The 21,908-nt window shown below is 47.1% G+C and overlaps 2 protein-coding genes across 4 annotated transcripts in view; one reads left to right on the plus strand and one right to left on the minus strand.

Moving 5' to 3' along the window:
• Positions 1–2,336, plus strand: part of RABGAP1L (RAB GTPase activating protein 1 like) — a 588,371-nt gene extending 586,035 nt beyond the window's left edge. For all 3 annotated transcript variants that reach the window (XM_082265880.1, XM_082265882.1, XM_082265883.1), the window contains one exon: positions 1,579–2,336. In XM_082265880.1, the coding sequence (XP_082122006.1) occupies positions 1,579–1,758 (180 nt within the window). In that variant the 3' untranslated portion in view covers positions 1,759–2,336. The remainder of the gene's footprint in view (positions 1–1,578) is intronic.
• A 2,044-nt stretch (positions 2,337–4,380) lies between these two features.
• DARS2 (aspartyl-tRNA synthetase 2, mitochondrial) overlaps positions 4,381–21,908 on the minus strand; it is an 85,048-nt gene continuing 67,520 nt past the window's right edge. Inside the window, exons 15-17 of the mRNA XM_082264858.1 lie at positions 18,878–18,988; positions 8,635–8,710; positions 4,381–4,675 (exon numbers count right to left, since the gene is read on the minus strand). Of these exons, the coding sequence (XP_082120984.1) occupies positions 4,515–4,675; positions 8,635–8,710; positions 18,878–18,988 (348 nt within the window). The 3' untranslated portion in view covers positions 4,381–4,514. The remainder of the gene's footprint in view (positions 4,676–8,634; positions 8,711–18,877; positions 18,989–21,908) is intronic.

A 21,908-nucleotide genomic window follows, 5' to 3' on the forward strand; every position in this document is an offset into this window, starting at 1 on the left:
TATTCTTCTGACTCTGACAATATAAATATTCGTTTTTAGATTTGCTGAATTTAATATCCACCCTCAAAATAAATAAATAAATAAATAAAAACAACAAGGATCACAAGTCCTGCGCATCATTATTTGAGGATTAGCTCTCTGTGAGTGAAAGGTTCACGCTTGATTCTGTAAAGCAGCAGTCTCCAAACTATCAAAATAAAGGGCAGGTTTACTGTCTGTCAGGCTTTAGGGGGGAACGGAGTGGCCAGTGGAAGTAGAAAATGCCCCAGCATTCATTGGAGTAAAGAAGTTACACAGTGCTTGTAGTCAGAAAAAGGAGAAATAGTGCCCCATCATTAATATTACAGGGAGAAATAGTGACTAATTGCTTATATCAGTGGGAGGAATTATGCCCCATCGCTGGTGTCAGTGGGAAGAATAGTGTCCTAAGGGCCCGGATACAGGCAAGCAAAAGGGCCGCAGTTTGGAGGCGCCTGCTGTAAAAAGAATTAAGTCACTGTACTTTGACTTGGTTTATTTCTACAATTTTCAGACAAATTTGAGAAACCCGCATTTGTGTTTCTATTGATACAACATACCTAAAAAAAATCTTACCTTTCTAGTTGTTTCATTGGAGCAGGTTTATACATTGCATCTAAAGGCAGCTATTGGTTTAAAAGTGTGTTAACATACAATGCGCCAACTGAGCCTTGAGATCTTTAAAGTGATTCTAAGCTTTTATTTTTTTTTTAAATAACAAACATGTTATAATTTACTGCTCTGTGCAATAGCTTTGCACAGAGCAGCCCCGATCATCTTTTGGGGTCTCCCAACGACACTCCTGGCTTCTCCTGCCTTCCGAGTACCCCCCTAGCAAGCTGCTTGCTAGGGGGGTACTTGTGCAGGCTCACTCCCGAGCCCAACTACTTGCGTCTATAGACATAGACAGTGGGGCTTTGCCCACCCCCTCGCCAATGGCTCCCGCTACTATCAATCTGCCCTGTGAGGAGGAAGAGAGACCCTGCTCTCCTGCACAGTGCTGGATCAAGATCAGGCTCCGGTAAGTATAGGGGGGACAAGGATCCTGGACACAGAAAGTTTTTTAATCTTAATGCAGAAAATTATTAAGGGGGACAAACCTTTAGGGTTTAGAACCACTTAGGACATACAGTGCGCACATCCTTGTTTATAACAGATGAAGATCTGATATCCTAATTTGGCTGCAAAGGTGAACCTTAGAGCTGCCACAGCCATTTAGAGGGCAGTCAGATGTGAAGGTCTGTGTATATAGATGGGGAATTTTAGCTGTATGCAGGGGAACTGGGCCTACACACTGCTACCCTGGGATTCCTTCCCGCTCTTCTGTACAACTGTTGATTTACACCAGGGGTCTCCAAACTACGGCCCTCCAACTGTTGCAGAACTATACGTCCCATGAGGCATTGTAAGTCTCAGAAATTCACAGACATGATGGGAATTGTAGCTCCTGAACAACTGGAGGGCCATAGTTTGGAGACCCCTGCTATACACAGTAAAATTAGAAATGCAATGGTTGTACATTCCTGTGCCTGACCTCTCTCACTCTCTCCCCCTCTGTAGGAGCTGGAGCATCAGCGAGGAGCGCTGCTCAATGAGATCCAAGCTGCCAAAAATTCCTGGTTTAGCAAAACCCTGAACTCTATTAAAACTGCCACAGGGACCCAGCCCACCGCACCGCAGTCTCCACAGGGAGCCCAAGCTTCCAGCCCAGTCCTGCAGGCCCCCAAGGAGAGCACATAACACCAGGAATGAGAACACAACAAGAGCACAAGATGACCAAACAGGAAGCGGAGAATCGCGAGCAAAAGGAGTACCGACGCCTCCTGGGTGAGTGGAGGTCCCATGACTCTCTTCCATCACCGATGTGCCCAGCCAGCTTCTAATCTCCATGCCACGGTCTACTTCTGCCTCCTGCAACTGAACTTTACTTTGGGCTGCTGCCACTTTTTACACTTTATTTCTTTTAAAGAACTTTTACTATTTTAGTATAAGAAGGGCCCTAGGCTCTAGCCAGTAGCTGACCTGAGAGAAACGTTGATGAGGTCACGGCCCTGGCTGCCTGATTCATGTGCGTGTTTTGTATGTATAAAATATGTTGGCGTGGAAATACAAATGTTTATAGAAATGCATATTTGATCAAAATGTTTTGACATATTGCTGCCTAAAACAAAAGTGCTAAATATTTTTTTTTTATTATTATTATTCTCATCGTTTGTCTATGGGATTTCTGCCCTGGGACTTTCAGTGTTGTATTGTATGCAACCTGACAATTTATTAATCCATCACAATATTATCAGTAATAAAAAGTCATTGCTACAGTCGGTGTTAGGATTCTTACTATGGAATGCTCTCATACACTCACTAGTGTGCGGGGAAAAAGTAGGGAGCTTACTGAATGTATAACTGCTAAAGGTAAGTGACCACAGATGGAACAATCTGTAAAATTTCCATTCGATTTAACGATGTTGTTGTACAAGGAATTCCTAAACAGTCCATTTACATCCACATAGTTATTGGAAAATCTAAGCACTATACAAATGCAGTGTTGAGGCAGAAAACAGAATTTTATCACAAGGACTGAATTTTGTGGGAGTTCTGAAAACTGCTATGCTGCATTCGATTCCAATTCCACTGAATTGGCATTTATGGTTGTGTGTGCCTTTACCATCGCCAATAGGCAGACATTTTGCAGGCTCTGCACTACCATTTGTCTGTGTCTACAACCCAGAATCAAGTACCAAGTTTTCGAATTTCCTCACAATGTATATAATTGACCTACATAAATGATTTAGTTTGTTTACTTTGAGGCGGGATCCACAGCTGTTTTTTGGTAGACTGAAATCTATGGAGCACAATGCAATTCAATTTGCATTGTACACCAATGTTCATTTGTATAAAAGAAGGTTAGTTCACCTTTAGGCCCAATTCAGACCTGCATGCGGGGGCCGATTGCGATTAACTGCGGGGCAGGAAGCCCCAATGGGAGGCTGACTGCACCAACAGCCATTCACATGTAATCTAACTTGCAATGGTTACCTGTGTTGATCAACCCTTTATGCAGACTGTCTGCGTCCAAGGCTACCAAAACATCAACAGGTAATTGACTGAACATACAATTATATACTAATGGCTGCAAGCGCTGTCCGATTCCCACAGCTACTTTCAAGAAACCTCTGCCCACACGCAATGAAAATGGGGCCTTACAATAAAATTGCCTATGCATTTCAGCATCCCCAGTTCATTGGAAAGACACTGTTCAGATTTTGGGGAAGAAAAAAAAAATCTTTCAATGTCATACCTGAAGGTCTACCATTCTCAAGCAGGGTTCCCTCCAGGGGTGGCTGGAAGGGTTCCCTGAGCTATGGCTAACTTACACTTCCGTCTAATAGTGCCTGCGTTATTGCAGGTCCAACACCATTTGACAGAGCCAGCAGTTTGTCTACAAGGGTGTCATTGTGGCCAAACCTGTAAGGGAGGCGTACTTACAAGTGTAAGTAGAATTTTCCCAATGACTCCAATCGACTAATCTTTTCAGGTCTCAGGGAACCCCTGGTAATTATTTCAGGGGTTCCTATAGCGTAAAAAGATCAAGAAAGTTTGCCATCTGCAGCCTGCACCTTATCTGTACAAGAAACTACCAGGTGGGTGAACCCCCTCCTGCCTAGATGGCAGGGTGTGCCAATTATTCTAATCATTTCAAAACCTGTGCATGTACAATGTGCATATAGCCTAAAGGATATTATTACGCTTTGTTAGTAGAAGTATTTTAATGAAGCATTGGTAAAATAATGTTGGATGCAGTATTCTAAAGAAGCAGCAGTAACATACCACTGGTTATCGGCAGTTGTCACCACTGTATGTTAGCCAACAGATGCTGTAATAAAATTACTTAAATAAAATGTTCATAGTTTTATTAGATTGTCTTAACTGGAAAAAATAAAAATCACATTTATAGTAGCAAAAAAGAAAATTTCTTGACAAATACAGTACATCAGATTGTTAGCAATGCTGCAAGTAAACAAAAGTCCTCATATTTAAAAGGGTGTGAAAGAACTGCGTGTTTTATAGCAACCGCATTCTCACTTGTATGCACTGGAACCATGAAAAGAATTGGATTTCTTGAGTAGCACGGCCAGTTCTTTCATTCCCTTTCATAGATTCATACATAAACAGCAGCAGTAACTTAGACACATAATTCCTGATATTATAAAAGTAATAAAGTGCTCATCTTCTGACATCCCTGATGGAAGGCACTGCTGGAGGAACGTGATCATATCATGGTATATTGTGCACACCATATTCTGTCTAGCTAGGTTAATCACTGATACATGTTACATCAAGCTGGCATCACAAGAGTGACCCATCAGCAACATTACAGGAAATGTGACTCCTTTATCTGGTATAAACTGTACAAAGGGGAAGACTGATGTGCTGCCTTGGGTCAGACACTTAGATAATGGGGTTTTGGGCCATCTAAGTCACTTAATGATCCATCTTCATTTATCTGTAACCTGTATGTGATAAGGCCGGAGCTCTTCTGGGGAAACATAATCCGGTGCGTTGCTCATAAGGTCATGGCCTCGGAATGATTTTGGAAAGGCAATAACATCACGTATACTTGGTGCTCCAACGATAATGGAAATCAGGCGATCCAGTCCTGAAAACAGAACATTTCCAACTATATTATTCATGTACAAAATGTATCACCTGTGTTAAAATATACCTGGTGTGATAAAATAGATCACAGAAATTCTACTCAAGCCAGTATTTTTCATTTTGAATAGAGTTACACTTTAGGTGTGCATTGTGATTAAATGGTTTGTTACACTTATACCTTAACCACCCCCCATCCGCGCTACAGCCTATATACGGCTGCAGCGCGGACTTGAATTTTCGGGAGGCCGTTTTTAAACGGCCTCCCAGTGACACGCCCCCAGCGCGCTCCCGCGAGCGCGCTGCGGGGAAAATCTGTGTCGGCCGTGTCCCTTGGACATGGCCGATCACAGATCGTGGTGAATGGCCAATCACAGCGGCCATTCACCACGTGATCGGGCCGTCCAATGAGCGATGATATGTAAACATATGAGATCATCTCTCATCGCCGGCGCTCCTTCCTCACACGGAGCCTGCAGTGTGAGGAAGGAGGGGGAGCCTCACAGCGCCGGGGACACAGGAGAATGCAATCAGGGCACTGATCACCAGTGCCCTGATTACTAAAGGTAAAAATACACACACAGTGCCCCCCATCAATGCCCACAATCAGTGCCCATAGTGCTGCTAGTCAGTGCCCATCAGTGCCTGCTCATCTAGGCACTGATGAGCACTGACTGGCAGCACTATGGGCACTGAGTGTGGGCACTGATGGTGCTGCCCATCAGTGCCACCTGTCAGTGTCCAGTGCCCATCAGTGCCACCTGTCAGTGCCCAGCAGTGCCACCTCTCAGTGCTCATCAGTGCCGCCTATCAGTGCGGCATATTAGTACCTCCTCATCAGTGCCCATAAGTACCACCTCATCAGTGCCCATCAGTGCAGCCTATCAGTGCCGCCTCATCAGCGCACATCAGTGAAGGAGAAAAATTTATTTTCAAAATTTACTCACAGAAAATAAGAAAAAATTTTTTTTTTCAAAATTTTCTGTCTTTATTCTTTTTTTTTGTAAAAAATAAAAAACCCAGAGGTGATTAAATACCACCGAAAGAAAGCTCTATTTGTGTGAAAAAAATGATACAAATTTCATATGGGTACAGTGTAGCATGACCGCGCAATTGTTAGTCAAAGTGTGAGAGCACTGAAAGCTGAAAATTGGCCTGGATGGGAAGGGTGTTTAAGTGCACAGAAGGCAAGTGGTTAATTTAATTTGTAATGATTTATTATTACCAGTTAAAATGTTTGGATCTATAGTATCAATATGAAAACTGACCGTGGGGCAACATCTCCCTACTCTATGCAGAACAAAAAAAAGATTATTGATGGAGTTCAACTTTGAAAATCATTTGCTTTTCTGTGGTTGTGCCTCGACTTTTTCTGCAAGTGAAATTCCCACTCTGTTTACTTTTCCTGGGCTTGATTTTCTACTCAAAACAGAAAGCAGCAACTCAGCCAGACCCCATCCTCCTTTATATTCCTAGAGTAGATCCTCACTGCATCTGAGCACCACAAACACTATTTAATTTGTTTTTAATATTTAAAGCACACTCCCCCATCCATGTCTCCATGCTTTATTTGATTGAGAAATCACTTTGAAAAACACCCCCTAGCATTTCTGGCCATGGCCATCTTGAGTGCGGGGGAAATGATTCATGTAGCATTTACTTCCTGGAATCCATCTGCCCTTCGCTCAGGGATGCATGCAGGAGAGTGTGCTTAGCTGAGAAAACTCATGGGATGTATGACCCCATTCGTAAAGGCAAGAAACCAGTAGGTAACTGAAGAAATGTAAAAAAAAAAAAAAAAAAACATGATACAGTTTCCTAACTATTTACTAATGCTAGCAGCATAATGATTAAACATTATCAATGTTGATTGGGACAGTGAGGTTCCACTTTAAAGGGGTCATTCCTCCTTTAAATTTTAGCTTGGATAAATAATTTGGCAGGCTAAATCACCTGCTGGCTCCATATATCAAAGGCTGTAAAATCCCTGCACTTCATTACCCAATTCCAAAACAAGTGGAACCCACCCTTCTGCTGAAATTTTTACAATTAGTGATTCAACACATTGTCCGTCCATCTGCTTTTTAAGTTTTGTGTGGACAGGTTCTTCGAGAAGAAATCTGGTTGGAAAAAACCTTAGTGATTCTGATTACCTCCTTACGTTGAGCCAGCATGTAGTCAGGAAAAAGAAAGAAGCAGGGCACCGGAGTTAATAAAATTGCAGTACTACCATTTATACCAAAGCACACTTACATTTACAACAACTGTATCCAGTTGGAGTGTATAGAAGACACCATCAGGCAGCGTGGAAGCATAAAACAGCCAGTAATGGAGAAATAAAATGGTAAATAAACTGCGCTAACAAAAAAATGATAAAACCAGAAAAGCTGCTAGCAAATCAACCGACATGTGTTGACAAGTGAAAAAATAGAAAATTTCAGCGCTAAACCAAAATAACAAACATCATGTAACCATAAGTGAATACACAAATCAAATAAATGATATATAAACAAATGAAATATGAGATGATCAAGTGTAGCCACTGAAAAAAGTTCATAGAGTCCCAGGTAGTGATGATAGGTGTGCATCCCAATACAAAGGTGATATTCAACCGTGCCAGGAGACCCCACACCAAAGATCAATAAATTGCGCTCACCGGAGAGTATGGACCCAAGATAGTATATGGGCCATACGGGCTGGTATTGCTGTATACTTCCAAGACAAGGCTGGAACACCGGATATCAGGAAGGTAGCCACAGTATCACAACGGAAGCCGTAGATCTCTCACAGTTGTACATGGAGGAAGCCAGATAAGCCCGACATAGTGTAAAACCGCTAGACTATTATAATATAAAAGCCAAAAAAACACTTACAAGCATCCAATGAACTTAGGCATGTAATACAGAAGTAGATGGCATGAATGACGTTTCTAACGCGTTTCCTCTAAGCAGACATAATCATAGGAGGAAGCCATCTCCATGTACAACTGTGAGAGATCTACGGCTTCCATTGTGATACTGTGGCTACCTCCCTGATATCCCGTGTTCCAGCCTTGTCTTGGAAGTATATACAGCAATACCAGCCGTATGGCCCATATACTATATAGTATCTTGGGTCCATACTCTCCGGTGAGCGCAATTTATTGATCTTTGGTGTGGGGTCTCCTGGCACGGTTGAATATCACCTTTGTATTCGGATGCACACCTATCACTACCTGGGACTCTCTTTATGAACTTTTTTCAGTGGCTACACTTGATCATCTTATATTTCATTTATTTGATTTGTGTATTCATGTATTCACTTATGGTCACATGATGTTTGTTATTTTGGTTTAGCGCTGCAATTTTCCATTTTTTTCAGTAATGGAGAAATGGCGGGCAGACCTGCAGCTTCCGTAGCAGCAGAGGCAACAGCCCCTAAAACGTGCAGTGGCCCCCCACCACATCTTCCTGCTCCATTGACAGCTGCTGCCTTTGTTTGTGGTTACAGATGCTGCCAGTCTGCCCACCCTTTGTCCATTACCGGCGCTGCTGTCATCCTGCTGCTGCTGCATGATCGGCCCTACCTGGATGAGTTATGCTTCCATGCTGCCCGATGATGTCTTCCATACACTCCAGCTGGATTCAGTTGTTTTAATAAATGGTACTACTGAGATTTTACTAACTCCAGCACCCTGCTTCTTTCTTTTTTCTGCACATGAGTAGATCCATCCAAGATTGGTTGCAGGAGTTGTGTGAATCCTTTTAGCGCCCACAATCTGTCCCTTAGAGACTTTTCTATATACAGACTATACTTATTGAGCATCATATTTGATACACATCAGGTGCGTATACCGTGTTAATGGTTTGTCAGTACCAAATCAGCAAGCTTTAACATTAACTAATAAATAATAGTTATAAAATAAAAATAGAGTAGGATGCCTGGAATCAAAGCACTCCAAAATGCAAAACATAAAACACCTACCCAATGCAATTCCACCATGAGGTGGTGCTCCTGACTCCAGAGCCTCCAGGAGATGGGAGAGAAGACCAACATCCTCCTGCAGAGACATACAAAAAGTTTTTTTGGTGGACATAGACTCATGAAACCTTATCCTTCAAGTAGAGCTGCACGATTCTGGATAAAATGAGAATCACAATTTTTTTGCTTAGAATAAAGATGCTGATTCTCTCACGATTCTGGGCTTAACATCATCTTTCACATTATACAAATAAATTGGGCTAACTTTACTGTTTAGTTTTTTTTTGTTTGTTTTTTTTTTAAGTGTATTTTCTCCCAAAAAATTGCATTTGAAAGACTGCTGAGCAAATACAGTGTGACAATCTATATATAAATAATGTTTGGGGGTTCCAAGTAATTTTCAAGCAAAAAAAAAAAAAAAAAATGGACTAACCATGAAATCCATTTCTCTGATGTTCATCGACAGACACAGCTCCTGATCTTCATTACTATTGGGCTATACTGCCCCCTTCAGGAGTAGGACACTAGGCAGAAAAAGAATCTGTCTATGCCTATGGGCAGGCCCAGGGGGTATACTCCCTCTCTCTGCTATAGGTACTCAGTTTTGTTACAAGCAGTGTCAGAAGAATTACAACTCCACAGAGGGGTGGGTGCTGTGTCCGTCAATGAACATCAGTGAAATGTATTTTCAAAAATCCCATTTTCTCTTTTGTTCATTGACAGACACCGCTCCTGGTCCTTATAACCATTTGGATGTCCCAAAGCAGTGTTAACCACTTTAAGACCGGAGGATTTGGCTGCTCAATGACCAGTCCCTATTTTGTGATTCGGCACTGCGTTACTTTAACAGACAATTACAGCGTCGCACGACCGTGCACCCAAACTAAATTGATGTCCTTTTTTCCCCACAAATAGAGCTTTCTTTTGGTGGTATTTGATCACCTGTGCGATTTTTATTTTTTGCGCTATAAACAAAAAAAGACCGACAATTTTTTTACTATTAATGGTGCTGTTCTGCGATTTTTTGCGGGACTGCGACTTTACGGCGGACAGATCGGACCCCTAACTGACATTTTTGGGGGTACCAGTGACATTCCTACAGTAATAATATGCTAAAATATGCACGGTTACTGTAAAAATGACACTGGCAGGGAAGGGGTTAACTGTGACCCTAGGGGCGTGATTCTAACTGTAGAGTGGCGTGGTTTGTGAGATCATCACAGAGACATGCGATCCTATATAGCAGGATCAATTAAGCCTCTGTGATCATCTAAGGGAGAATGACAGACGGCTGTGTTTACATCAGCCGTCTGTCCTTCTCTGTGAGCGGGGGGAGATCGCGAGTGGCCGGCGGGTCACACGCACTGGCTCCCCAGCTGACAAACAGGGGTGGGAGCGCGCCGTCGGCGGCGTGCGCTCGCCCCCTAGAGTCTAGTGAGCGAGCGACGCAGTACTACGTCGCTTTGCCCAGGAGCGGCTGCCTGCCGCAGTGAAACTGCAGTGAGCGGTCGCTAAGTGGTTAAACATGAGGGGTGGAAACAGCAAAAAATTCCCCAAGGCTAAACAGTAGCCAATCGGGCAACAGGAGCTCAACCAAAACAACTGGAGCCCACCTGAAAAAAAACAATACACCCTCAAAGAGGATCAGGTCCTCTAAACAGCGGCCTGCAAAACCTTGTGGCCAAAATAAGCATCCACAGATGCCAACACATCAACTTTATAGAACTTTGTAAAAGTGTGCACCGACGGCCAGGTGGCCGCCTTGCAAACCTGTATCACTGACGCCTGATGACAGAAGGCCAAGGAGGCACTAAGTGCCTGAGTAAAGTGCACCTTGATAGGGAAAAGAGGAACCTGACCCCCTGATGGAATAGGCTTGAAAAACCGTCTGTCTGATCCAACTGCAAATGGTCGAAGAGGAAGCGGACAACCTTTTCCGAGGTCCATCCGTGAGCACAAATAGTGGGTCTGACTTCCTGTAAGACTCCGTAGCTGCCAGGTACACCCTAATTGCCCAGCCACATGCCTTCCCTGTTTTCTAGGCCAAAATATCCAATGTCTTCATTCAAATGAAAATTAGAGACAACCTTTAGGAGGAATGATGGACTGGGGCGAAGAACCACCTTATCTCTGTGAATCGCCAAGTAATGTAAACGACAGGAAAATGCCGCCAAATCCGACACCCTGCATGCAGAGGTGAAAGCCACCAAAAAAGCCACCTTCAGAGACAGCATAAGCAAGGGAATCTCCCAAGGGTTCTCAAAGGGAGGCTTCTGGAGGACCGAAAGCACCAAATTGAGGTCCCAAGGCGGCACGGAGACAGCACTGGAGGAATCAAATGTCAGACACCCTGAAGAAAGGTACACACCTGGGTGTGTGTGGCCAAGGGTTGTTGGTAGAAGACCGACAAAGACGACACCTGGCCCTTAATGGTACTCAAGGCAAATTTCTGTTCAACTCCCCGTTGAAGGAAGATCAAGATCCTAGCCACCAAGAAGGAGCGAGGATGAACCTCCAGAGACTCACACCACTCAATGTACGATGGTAGATCTTCTTAGAAGTAGATTTCCTAACGGCGTACCAAGCCCAGCGAGGCCAGTCCAGAGAAACTAAGATGACCGGAATTCCTTCTGCCTCAATCCTGCATAGAAGTCTTGGCAGAAGCTTGAGAGGAGGGAAGGCATAAATCAGATTTACTGACCCTACGGGGCCACCAGCGCGTCTGTGGCATCCGCCAGAGGATCCCGTGATCGAGCCACAAACCTCTGCACCTTTCTGTTGAGCCAAGACACCAACAGATCCACCTTGGGGATGCCCCACCGGAGGCACAACTGATGAAACACCTCTGGATGAACGCCTGCCAACTAAGGTAATCCGCCTGCCAGTTTTTCACCCCGGGAATATGTACGACCGGGAGGGCTGGAACAAACCATTCTGCCCACCTTAGAATGCCAGCTACCTCCAGAGCCGCCAGGACACTTTTTATGCCCCCTTGGTGATTAATATAAGCCAAGGCCATGGCATTGTCTGATTAAATGCACACTGGACATCCCTGAAGGCGATCCGTCCAATGGTCCAGGCACAGTCTGATCGCTTCCAAGACATTGATCGGTAGTCTGGACTCTTCGGTGTCCAGATCCCCTGAGCAGAAATTTTGCAGAGGACGCCTCCCCAGCTGGACAGGCTGGCATCGATGGTAATCACTGTCCAATACAAGAGGAGGAAGGATTTGCCCAGCCGGAGAACAAAGCCACTATTATCAGGGACTCCTTCGTTCCCCGGCTCAGCCAGATCTGATTGTTCAGAGACTGAGGAGTCTTGTGCCATTTGGCCAGAATCTCCATTTGAAGGGACCTTGTATGGAACTGTGCAAACAAAACCGCCTCAAAAAAGGTAGACACCATCAGCCCCAGCACTCGCATGCAAGTTCGGACAAATGACCATCTGCTGGACAGGAGACGAATTGGAGCCTGCAATTTCTGGAGTTTGTCCAGAGGAAGGAGCACTCTGGCTAAGGCCGACTCCAGAGTCAGACCCAGATAGTCCAGCTTTGTGGACGGAACCAGAGCAGACCTCTGAAAATTCAGAATCCAACCGAACTCCTTCAAAGTTCGTATGGTGATTTCCAGGTTTTCCACCAGAGCAGTAGGAGACTCCGCTCACAGAAGGAGGTCTTCCAAGTAGCCTAGTACCGTGATCCCCCGTTGGCATAACCATGCTAGCACCAGGGCTAACACTTTTGTGAAGACCCAAGGAGCAGAGGCGAGACCAAAGGGTAACGCCACAAACTGATAATGCTCCTCTCCCACGGCAAAGCGGAGGATGCGCTGGTGACCAGCACATATTGGAATGTGAAGGTAAGCATCCTTGATGTTAAGAGGCAAGAACTTCTGCACCTGCACAAAGCAGCTCAGCGCCTTGAGGTCCAGGATTGGACGCACCTTGCCTTCCTTCCTGGGAACTATGAACCGGTTTGAGTAAAAACCCTGAAAACGTTCTGAAGTCGGAACTGGGACAAACACCCCTTGAAGCAACAGGTCTTGTACTGCCCCAAACAGACCCTGTAAACAGTCCGGGGACAGGCGCAAGTTGGAAGAACCTTGCCGGGGGACAAGAGTGAAATTCGATTTTGTAGCCGGACCGAATGAATTTGTGAACCCACTTGTTTTGTACCAAGAAAATCCACGGGTCTGGAAACCAACAAAGACGTCCCCCCACCCCCGATACAGATGAGGGCGCACCGTCATGCGAAAGGAGCCTTGTCCACAGGTTTGGAGAAGCCCGCTCTCGGCTTGCCGGACCAGGTTAGTTTGGATCCTCCAGAGGAGGCCCTGAAAGGCTTGCGCCCTTGTCAGTCGACCCGAGGGACGGAAAAAACTTCTTATCTTATGAGCCGGGAAGGAGGGCCCACATCTACAACAAGGTTCCTTGCCCTTAGCAGCCTGCGGAAGAAAAGTACTCTTTCCCCCTGTGAGAGTGTTAATGATGTCATCCAGGGTAACCCCAAACTGGCAATCCCCTTGAAAGGAGAGATTAGTCAAAGCCTTTTTAGAAGTCTGGTCTGCAGACCAGCATTTAAGTCGAAAGACACGCCCAAGGACCACTGCCGAAACAGAGAGCCGAGCCACTAGGGGAGCCGCATCCAAAGAGGCATCAAAGATAAACTGCAGCCCCTGGACCAGCTGGTCCGCCAGCTCAGCAAAGGCAGGGGTGAGCTGTTCTCCCTCCAGGTCACGGCGTAAAAGCTTAGCCCACTCGGTCAGAATTTGCAACACCAAGGCACTGGTAAATACCAACCTCAGTGCCAAACCAGCCAGAGTGTACATATTGCGGACCACAGCCTCCGCCTACCTGTCAGCCGGATTCTTAAAGGCCGGGGACCCCTTAACCGGAATCATGGTTGCCTTGTTCAATCTGGAAAACCAGAGGGTCCATCACCGGTGGAACGTCTTAATAAAGAACTCCTTATAGGGGTATCGCCTAGAAACTCGCTTAGGGACCCCCAGGGGAAGCTTTGGTTGTACCCACTCGTCAGTGACAATTCTGTCAAAATAGGAGGACAAAGGGAACTCCTTTGCTGCTCTGGATAGCTCGTGAGTGCCAAACAGAACCTGCGCCTCCATCGCACCAACAGCTGCGTCCTACAACCTAAAGTTTCAAGCACAAATACAATCAGTGCGTCCACCAGCGCCTTTTCATGCGCAGTTGCAGAAGCGGAGGAATCATCCTCACTATCTGAAGATTTAGGATGCGTGGTCGCAGACCCAGCAGGGTGACCCACACCTGTGGCAGCCAAATCAGACTCAGGATCTGGGGAGGCTGATGAGGCAGGGAAAGGCGGGGGGCGCTTTTATGTCAGCCCGTCGCCCAAAAGCCACCTCCACCCGGGACACAAGGGACTCCAGGACCGCTGTCAGTGCATCGATGGATGGATGGATGGGACCTGGAGGGCCCCACAGCCCCAGAGAGGGGATCAGGTGGGGAAATGTGCTACAAAGATTCCATGAGTCACCAGGGGGAGCCACAAAAAAGTGTAAAACACTGCTAAGGGACCACCTCCACTGCTCTGGCAGCACCACCAGGTTGCCAGTCAGAGCACCAACCGATCCTTAGCAGAGAGGGCGAAGACCCCACCAGACTCACCACCCTACAGAAACCAGGCACCGCAGTCACCAGGAGAACCTGCACTGCACGAGCGTCGATCAGGAAATGAAAGGATCCAGGAATGAGCACCAGGGGATCGAAATCAGTGCCCAGAGGGCTCCACCGTCATGGCCAAGGCAGAACGGGGGGGCCCTGGTAGGAGCCCCCATCAGGTGCACCCCCGCCAATTGTCCAGTCGCCGGCGGCGCAAGCCACCCCCCCATCACCAGCATAGCGCCCTGCCCCAACCTGGGGAGGTGGCCAGACCACCCACAGGGCCCCAGCCTAAGTGGAGGGGAGGGCACAGATGAAGGGGGTTCCTGACGGGAAAGAGGGGGAGAGGGGAGACAGCTACTTACCATACCAGGAACCAGGCGGGCATTATGTCAGACAGAACACCTCTCCATCGGAATCGGTTGGCTGTCGACCAGGAGGAATGCTGCAACTTGGGCTGAGACCCGGTCGAATGCGACCCCACAATGCGTTTACCTCGCAGGCCAGCCCCCGTCCGGTGGGGGTACCGCAGAGCTGAGGTCTGCGCGCACTCGCTAGCCAGACTGGGATGACCACTGGATCTAGATTATCCAACCCATCGCCCAGTCCGGCAGTTGATCGTAGATCTCACAGGACCAGAAATCCCAGCAAGGAACGAGGTCCTTACTCTTGACTAGGCAGAAAAAAGTACCTATAGCAGAGAGAGGGAGTATACCCCCTGGGACTGCCCATAGGCGTAGGCAGATTCTTTTTTGGCCTAGTGTCCTACTCCGGTAGAGCGCAGTATAACCCAATGGTTATGAAGATCAGGAGCTGTGTCCATCAATGAACCAAAGAGAAATACTGATTTTAACTTGTAAGCAACAAGTGTCAGAAAAAGGCTTAGTCTTTAAAGCGGAGTTCCGGCCACGGGGGTGAAATTTAGCTAAAAATACCCCCGGGACAGTCAGGGCTAGTACATTCCACAATGGATAGCCTCTGTACTGTCCCGGGTCGCACTTACCTTTTAGAAGAAATACTTACCTTGAAAATTTCTTCTCCAGCGCTGCCATCTCAGATGTGGGCAGCTGAAGCCAGCGCGTCCTCTTCTCCCAGAATGCGCCTGCTCCGACCCCGCTCGTCACTTCCGGTGCGGATGCGTCATCCCTCCACAGCTTCTGGGCATGCCCAGAAGCTGTTTAGCAGGGAATGAGGCGCCCGAACCGGAAGTGACGAGCGGGGCCGGTGCAGGCACATTGATTCCTGGGAGTGATAACGTTCAGCTCCCAGGAATCAATGCAAAAAAGGAAGTGACGGCGCGGGCCGCAGCCGCAGAGGGAGGAAGTGGAAGAAAGGTGAGTATATTTTCTTCAATAACAAGATAAGTAAACAAAAAAGACAAGAGCAAGCGGATAGCCCAAAATCGATTATGTCGATTTTGTGGCCGGAACTCCGCTTTAAGTGGTTAAACTGACCTCATTTACAGACGGAAGTTCATTCCTTTGATCTAAAAGAAGGAAATGATACATTGTAAAACATTGTGTTTATAGTTATCTCGCAGCCTTAGCAATGTTGATAAAACATTTGCTCTTTTTTAAAAAATTTTGACAGCTCTGAGTGAGCAGAGAATGGCTCTGTATGGATCGTGGAAATGCCATTTTAGGATCGCGAGAGAGGGAGGGGAATCGAGATCGCGATTTTTCTAACCAAATAATCGTGCAGCTCTACCTTTAAGCAATGTGAAAAAATCATAAGTGATGTAGCACAGATAGTAATCATTTAATAAACGCTCTATTGCCTACACTCTTTTCTTCCAACTCACAGAGCTGCGAGGCAACTGCCATATTGGTGGACGCAAAAGCCATCACCAAGCAACTGTTCCTGTTCAAAAAACCCTGATGACACAATCCATATATCCAGTAATTAAGGAGTGGGTAGGATAAACTGAAATAAGGAAATAAACAGAGGGCGCACCGGCTAGCTGCTTCCTATTTTGCATGCTGTTTTCAAGTGCTAGTTTGTGAGTATTATTCTTTTACCTAATAAAGTAATTTATTGAGGATACTGCACTAGGCCGGTACTCCTGCTGTATATTTCTTAATTTCAGTGCATCTAGACACCCCCAGTCTTGAGAGGGCAGCAAGGTGGACTTCAGGTCAAGGACCTAGAGAGTAACACCATTGTGGGGTCCACCTTCGAGCGCAGGAGAGATGTGTGTTGTGTATGGGGAAGGGGGTAAGATAAACCTCTGATGCAGGATAAGGCAGTACAACCAGCCCTGTTGTAATGAGCCCAGGCCCCATCAGCTCAGCAAGGGGGTGGGGCAGCTTTAAAGCTAATTTCTTCCTAAATAAAAATAGGCCTTTAATAAACTACACCCCCACTGCTAGTTGCTTACCAGGGTGTATAATTACATTTTCCTGGGCCCTATCAGGTCAACAGAGAGACCCAGAAGGTGATAGCAGAGGGACTTTTTCTCCATATTCGGGGTGCATGCATACAATCCCACGCCTCCTGTTGTTCTGCACATGCATAAATTCTAGTTCTGGATGGCCGGCCACCCTCTATCAATGCCTTCCCTGGCAGATTGATTCTTTAGTACATACACTCTGCTCCCTCAGTAAGTGCCATGGCTGGAGAGAATGATGTGAAGAGATTAAGAGGGCGCAGCAGGACAAATCCGGGCGGCGGATGGCAGTGCACAGGCAAGTGGCTCACTGCACACAGTGACACCGACACAGACTAAACTGGATAGAAGAGCCAGACTCCCCGCTGTGTGCTTAGATCATCATCTTTATGATAATCAGAGCACAACAGGTGCTCTATGGCTCTGTCATATTGTGACATGGCTGTACTGGGTGCTTGGGGGGCGTGGCCTGAAGCTGCATGAGATAGGACGTGTCTGAGCTGAGCTCTCCAGGCGATCTCATCCTTTCAACTATCCTGCTACCTCTAAGCCGAGATATTATACCTGATATACTGACACCCGAGACCCGACACTTCCTTGAGACATGTCTCCCCCTCGCAAAGCTTCAGAGTCGGCCGCAAAACTTGACAAATTCCATTGGCAGGACGGGGATGAGCTGACCAAAGATGGCGGCTCCCTCCCAAGCACATTGTGCCTGCCAGCTGCGGGTAACAGACAGATTCTGGAAGCGATCTCTGCCTGTCAAACTACACTCACCACTAAGCTGGAAGAGGTGAAAGTTGACATCTCACTGATACGCCAGGATTTCCAGAAGCTGTAGGACCGTGTGGAGGAATCTGAGCAGCGAATAGGCCATGTGGAAGATGTCGTCCCTACTCTCTAGGACTCGGCTGACCGGGCAAGTCGTCATATAGCACAATTACAACAGAAGCAAGATGACCTTGAAAATCGTATGCGGCGCAATAACTTGCGCTTTATTGGTCTGCCAGAGGACTCTGAGGGTAACTGTCCTGCAACCTTTCTGGAAAAACTGCTCATTTCCACCTATGGGCGAACAGCCTTTTCACAGGCCTTTGTGGTGGAACGCGCACACCGCATGCCAACTAAGAAACCACCGCCAGGAGCTCCCTCATGAGTCTTCATAGCTAAATTCCTAAATTTTAAGGATCGTGATGCCATTCTCCACCTGACAAGGGAAAAGGGCAATATTCCCCTACACAACCGCCATATCCTGGTGTTCCCCGACTTTTCGGCGGAAACCCAGCGACAGCGTAGCAGATTTACAGACGTTAAAAAGCACCTGCAGATCCACAATCTGAAATATTCTATGCTATTTCCTGCCCGCCTGCGTGTAGTGGGTGAAGACCATGTTCATTTTTTTGAGGAGCCCGGAACAGCAGTCACATGGCTGGAACGACTGGACAGATGAATATTTTTTCCTTTGGTCTTTATGTTTTTGCTTACCACCGTTCACTACATGGAGACCTACTCATGGTGATTTGCCTTCCTGGGTGTGAGACATGGAGGAACCATGAGTATGGATACAACAGCTTTATCTCCCGGTCTCTTATCTATCTCTGATTTTATAAATTGTTTTTTTCCGCCTTTTTCTTTTTACTCCTGCCTATTTTTTCATTTTCGTACTGGGTGCGGACTTTAACATATGGCTGTAATGGAAGCACAGTACAGCCATAACAAAGTCAGTGACCAACAGCCACGTGACACTGAAACGGAGCCATAGAGCACTTGCTGCTGTGTTCTGATCATCAGAATGATGGGGGGGGGGGTTGCAGTAAAATGTGCAGGGGCATTTTTAGGGCCCCCCAACCACTCCCCTTTAAGAACCTTTTACCCAAGCTTTCCAATTAGGGCTGTTAGTTTTTCATGTGGACCTGAAAGAAAGCTCCATGTAGGGGTGGGATTGAGGGATCTCTAACAGCGGCCCTGCTCAGACGATGTAAAAGCCCTAACAGGCCCCGGGAGGCTAGAAGAATGGAGTGTGTTTGGGCACTGTAAGGACCTGCATCTACAAGCTTTTGTTTGCTTTCAGAATTTGCAACAAAAGAAGCTTGAAGCAAGCCAAATGAACCGATCAATAACCATTAAAAACTGGATTACACATCTTTACAAATACTATGTTATTGATGTAGTACAAAGAAAAATAAGCTTCAGTCTCAGAATGGGCAAATCATGGCTGCTTACCTTTAAAACATCCTGGAGCACCCAGCGCTGAAGTTCTGCACTGTGAATACGGATCGAGCCACCTCCTATTTCAATACCATTTAAGACTAGGTCATAGTGCTGCCCTCGTACCTAGAGGAGTTATTTACACATAAGTAGTTGTAAAGTATTTATCGTTTTGCTAATAAAATTATGGTGCCAACACACACCTCAGACACTAAGAATAAACAAGTACAGATGGCACTAACTGGGAAAAAATGTAAAAGTTTTTGAAAACTGATCTTCTAGGTCATGTTTTTGATTCAATTAAATCTTCATTTTAGAATGATTATGCAGAACCAATGACTATGTGGCGTAAGGCCTTTTTTATACCACCCTTTCAATTTACATCCAAGTTAGGTAAGCCCTGGCATTAGAACTGCTGGTAAATCTAAGAATGTACTGTATGTGACCAGCTTTAGAGTCTCTGGATAACCATAGGTAAGAAATTAATGTGAAAAAGGAGGGATCGGGTAACATCCTAAGAGCCAGTTGGCCCGTCAGGAACAGTTGATTGGGCAGGTAAGAAAACGTATTAATATTTTCCCTTTGCTGAAAAGTTGACATCAGCTCCTACTCTACCTCTTCCTCCCCTCCACCGTCCTTGTTTGGTGCCAACTCTGCATTACCTGAGATTTGTTTGACTTGAGTGCAACCACATCGTGACTCCAAATATAAAAGATTATACCCACGTTATGGGTTTTTTGAGCAGCGTCCTGTTAATTGTGTGTCAGGGAACCATGAACCAGACGTACAACAACAGAAGTGAAAATAAGAAGCTTTATTGAAAATCAAGCTGTAAAGCAAAAGTCCAAACGGATGGCAAAACCGAAGCAGAGTCTTTGCGAAGCCAGAGGTCAGGAGCCAGGAGGGTAGTCAGACGAAGCCGGGATCAGGAACCAGCAGGGTAGTCAGACAAAGCCAGGATCAGGAACCAGCAGGGTAATCAGACGAAGCCAGGATCAGGAACCAGAAGCAGCAGCAGTCTTAGAAGCATGTGAACACAGGAGGACCAAGCAAGGAACTGAAGCCACAGACCTCCTATATATATATATGAGCTAGGCATCCAGCTCCTCCCAGTGGGAAGGAGGAGCCGCAGAGTGGGAGGCTACAAGAAACCCAGAAACCAAGATGGCCGCCAGCACATGTCAAACGAAGGAGAGCAGCAAGAAGGTAAGACCATGACAGTACCTCCCCCTCAAGGGCCCCTCCTCCGCGGAGTAAAGAACGGTTTCTGAGGGAAGCGTGCGTGGAAGGCACGGAGCAAGGCAGGAGCATGGACATCTGCGGAGGGAACCCAGGAACGCTCCTCTGGACCATAACCACGCCAATGAACCAAAAACTGCACCCGACCGCAGACCAGGCGTGAGTCCAGGATATTGCTCACCTCATACTCCTCACGATTGCCCACTTGGACCGGACGAGGCAGAGGAACCGAGGAAGTGAAACGATTACACACCAGTGGCTTCAACAGGGAGACATGAAACACGTTGGAGATCCGCATGCCAGGAGGAAGCGCAAGGGCATAGGCTACCGGGTTTACCCTGCGAAGCACTCGGAAGGGACCAACAAAGCGAGGCGCCAGCTTGGGAGTGGGCACTCGAAGGTTGAGGTTGCGGGTGGACAACCATACACGGTCTCCGGCCTGGTAGGAAGGAGCAGGCGCTCGTCTGCGATCAGCCTGGAGTCTCTGGCGCTGCGCAGAGGCCTCAAGGGACTTCTGGATCTGTACCCAAGAAGCACGTAGGACGGAAAGGTGATCCTCCACAGCCGGAATATCCTGGGGAGAGAATACCTCCGGTAACACGGCAGGTTGGAACCCATAATTGGCCATGAAGGGAGACGTCCCACAGGAAGAGTTCACCGCCGTGTTCCTGGCAAACTCAGCCCAAGGCAGGAGGTCAACCCAATTGTCTTGGTGATCGGAGACATAGCAACGAAGGAATTGCTCCAAGGCCTGATTGGATCGTTCTGCGGCCCCATTGGACTGAAGGTGGTAGGCCGAGGAGAAGGAGAGATGAATCCCCAACTGGGAGCAAAAGGCGCGCCAGAACCTGGACACAAACTGACTCCCCCGATCCGACACAATCTCCTTGGGCAAACCGTGCAACCGGAAAACCTCCCTGGCAAAAATCGTGGCCAACTCCTGTGCAGAGGGTAACTTCTTGAGAGGAACACAGTGGCACATTTTGGAAAACCGATCCACAATCATGAGAATGACCGTATGGCCTCGGGATGCAGGGAGGTCCACAATGAAATCCATCCCCAGGTGTGACCATGGGCGCTCCCCGGTGGCTATGGGTTGCAGAAGGCCCAACGGAAGGTGCCGAGGGGACTTACTCTGGGCACAAACGGAGCATGCCGCTACATATGCGGCGATGTCGGAACGTAGGGAAGGCCACCAGAACAGACGTGAAACAGCCCAGGACAGCTGATTCTTTCCAGGATGCCCCGCGGTCTTGGAGTTATGGTAGGTTCGCAACAACCGAGTGCGCAACTCCTCAGGCACAAAACATCTGCCGTTGGGTCTCCCAGAGGGAGCACCAGATTGAGCCGCCAAAATCTGCTCACCCAGGGGAGAGGTCAGGCTGGTGCGAATGGCGGCCAGGATCTGATTCGGAGGTATGACCGAAGTCGGAATCGACTCCTCCCTGGACAGGTCGGAGTACTGCCGTGATAAGGCATCCGCCCTGATGTTCTTGGAACCGGGTAGGTAGGAGACCACGTAATTAAAACGTGACAAGAACAGAGCCCATCTGGCCTGACGTGGTGTCAATCTCTTGGCCTCAGAAAGGTAGGTCAGATTCTTGTGGTCCGTCAGGATGAGGACCGGAACCACCGAACCCTCGAGCAAGTGCCTCCATTCTTTAAGGGCCTGCACGATGGCCAATAACTCCCTGTCACCAATCTGATAGTTGCACTCCGCGGAAGACAGTTTCCGGGAGTAAAACCCACAAGGAAGCAGAGGACCCTCTGGTGTTCTACGCTGAGACAGAAGGGCGCCTACTCCCGT

Source organism: Pelophylax lessonae (assembly GCF_965119305.1).
Source record: "Pelophylax lessonae genome assembly, chromosome: 8".
Taxonomy (NCBI): domain Eukaryota; kingdom Metazoa; phylum Chordata; class Amphibia; order Anura; family Ranidae; genus Pelophylax; species Pelophylax lessonae.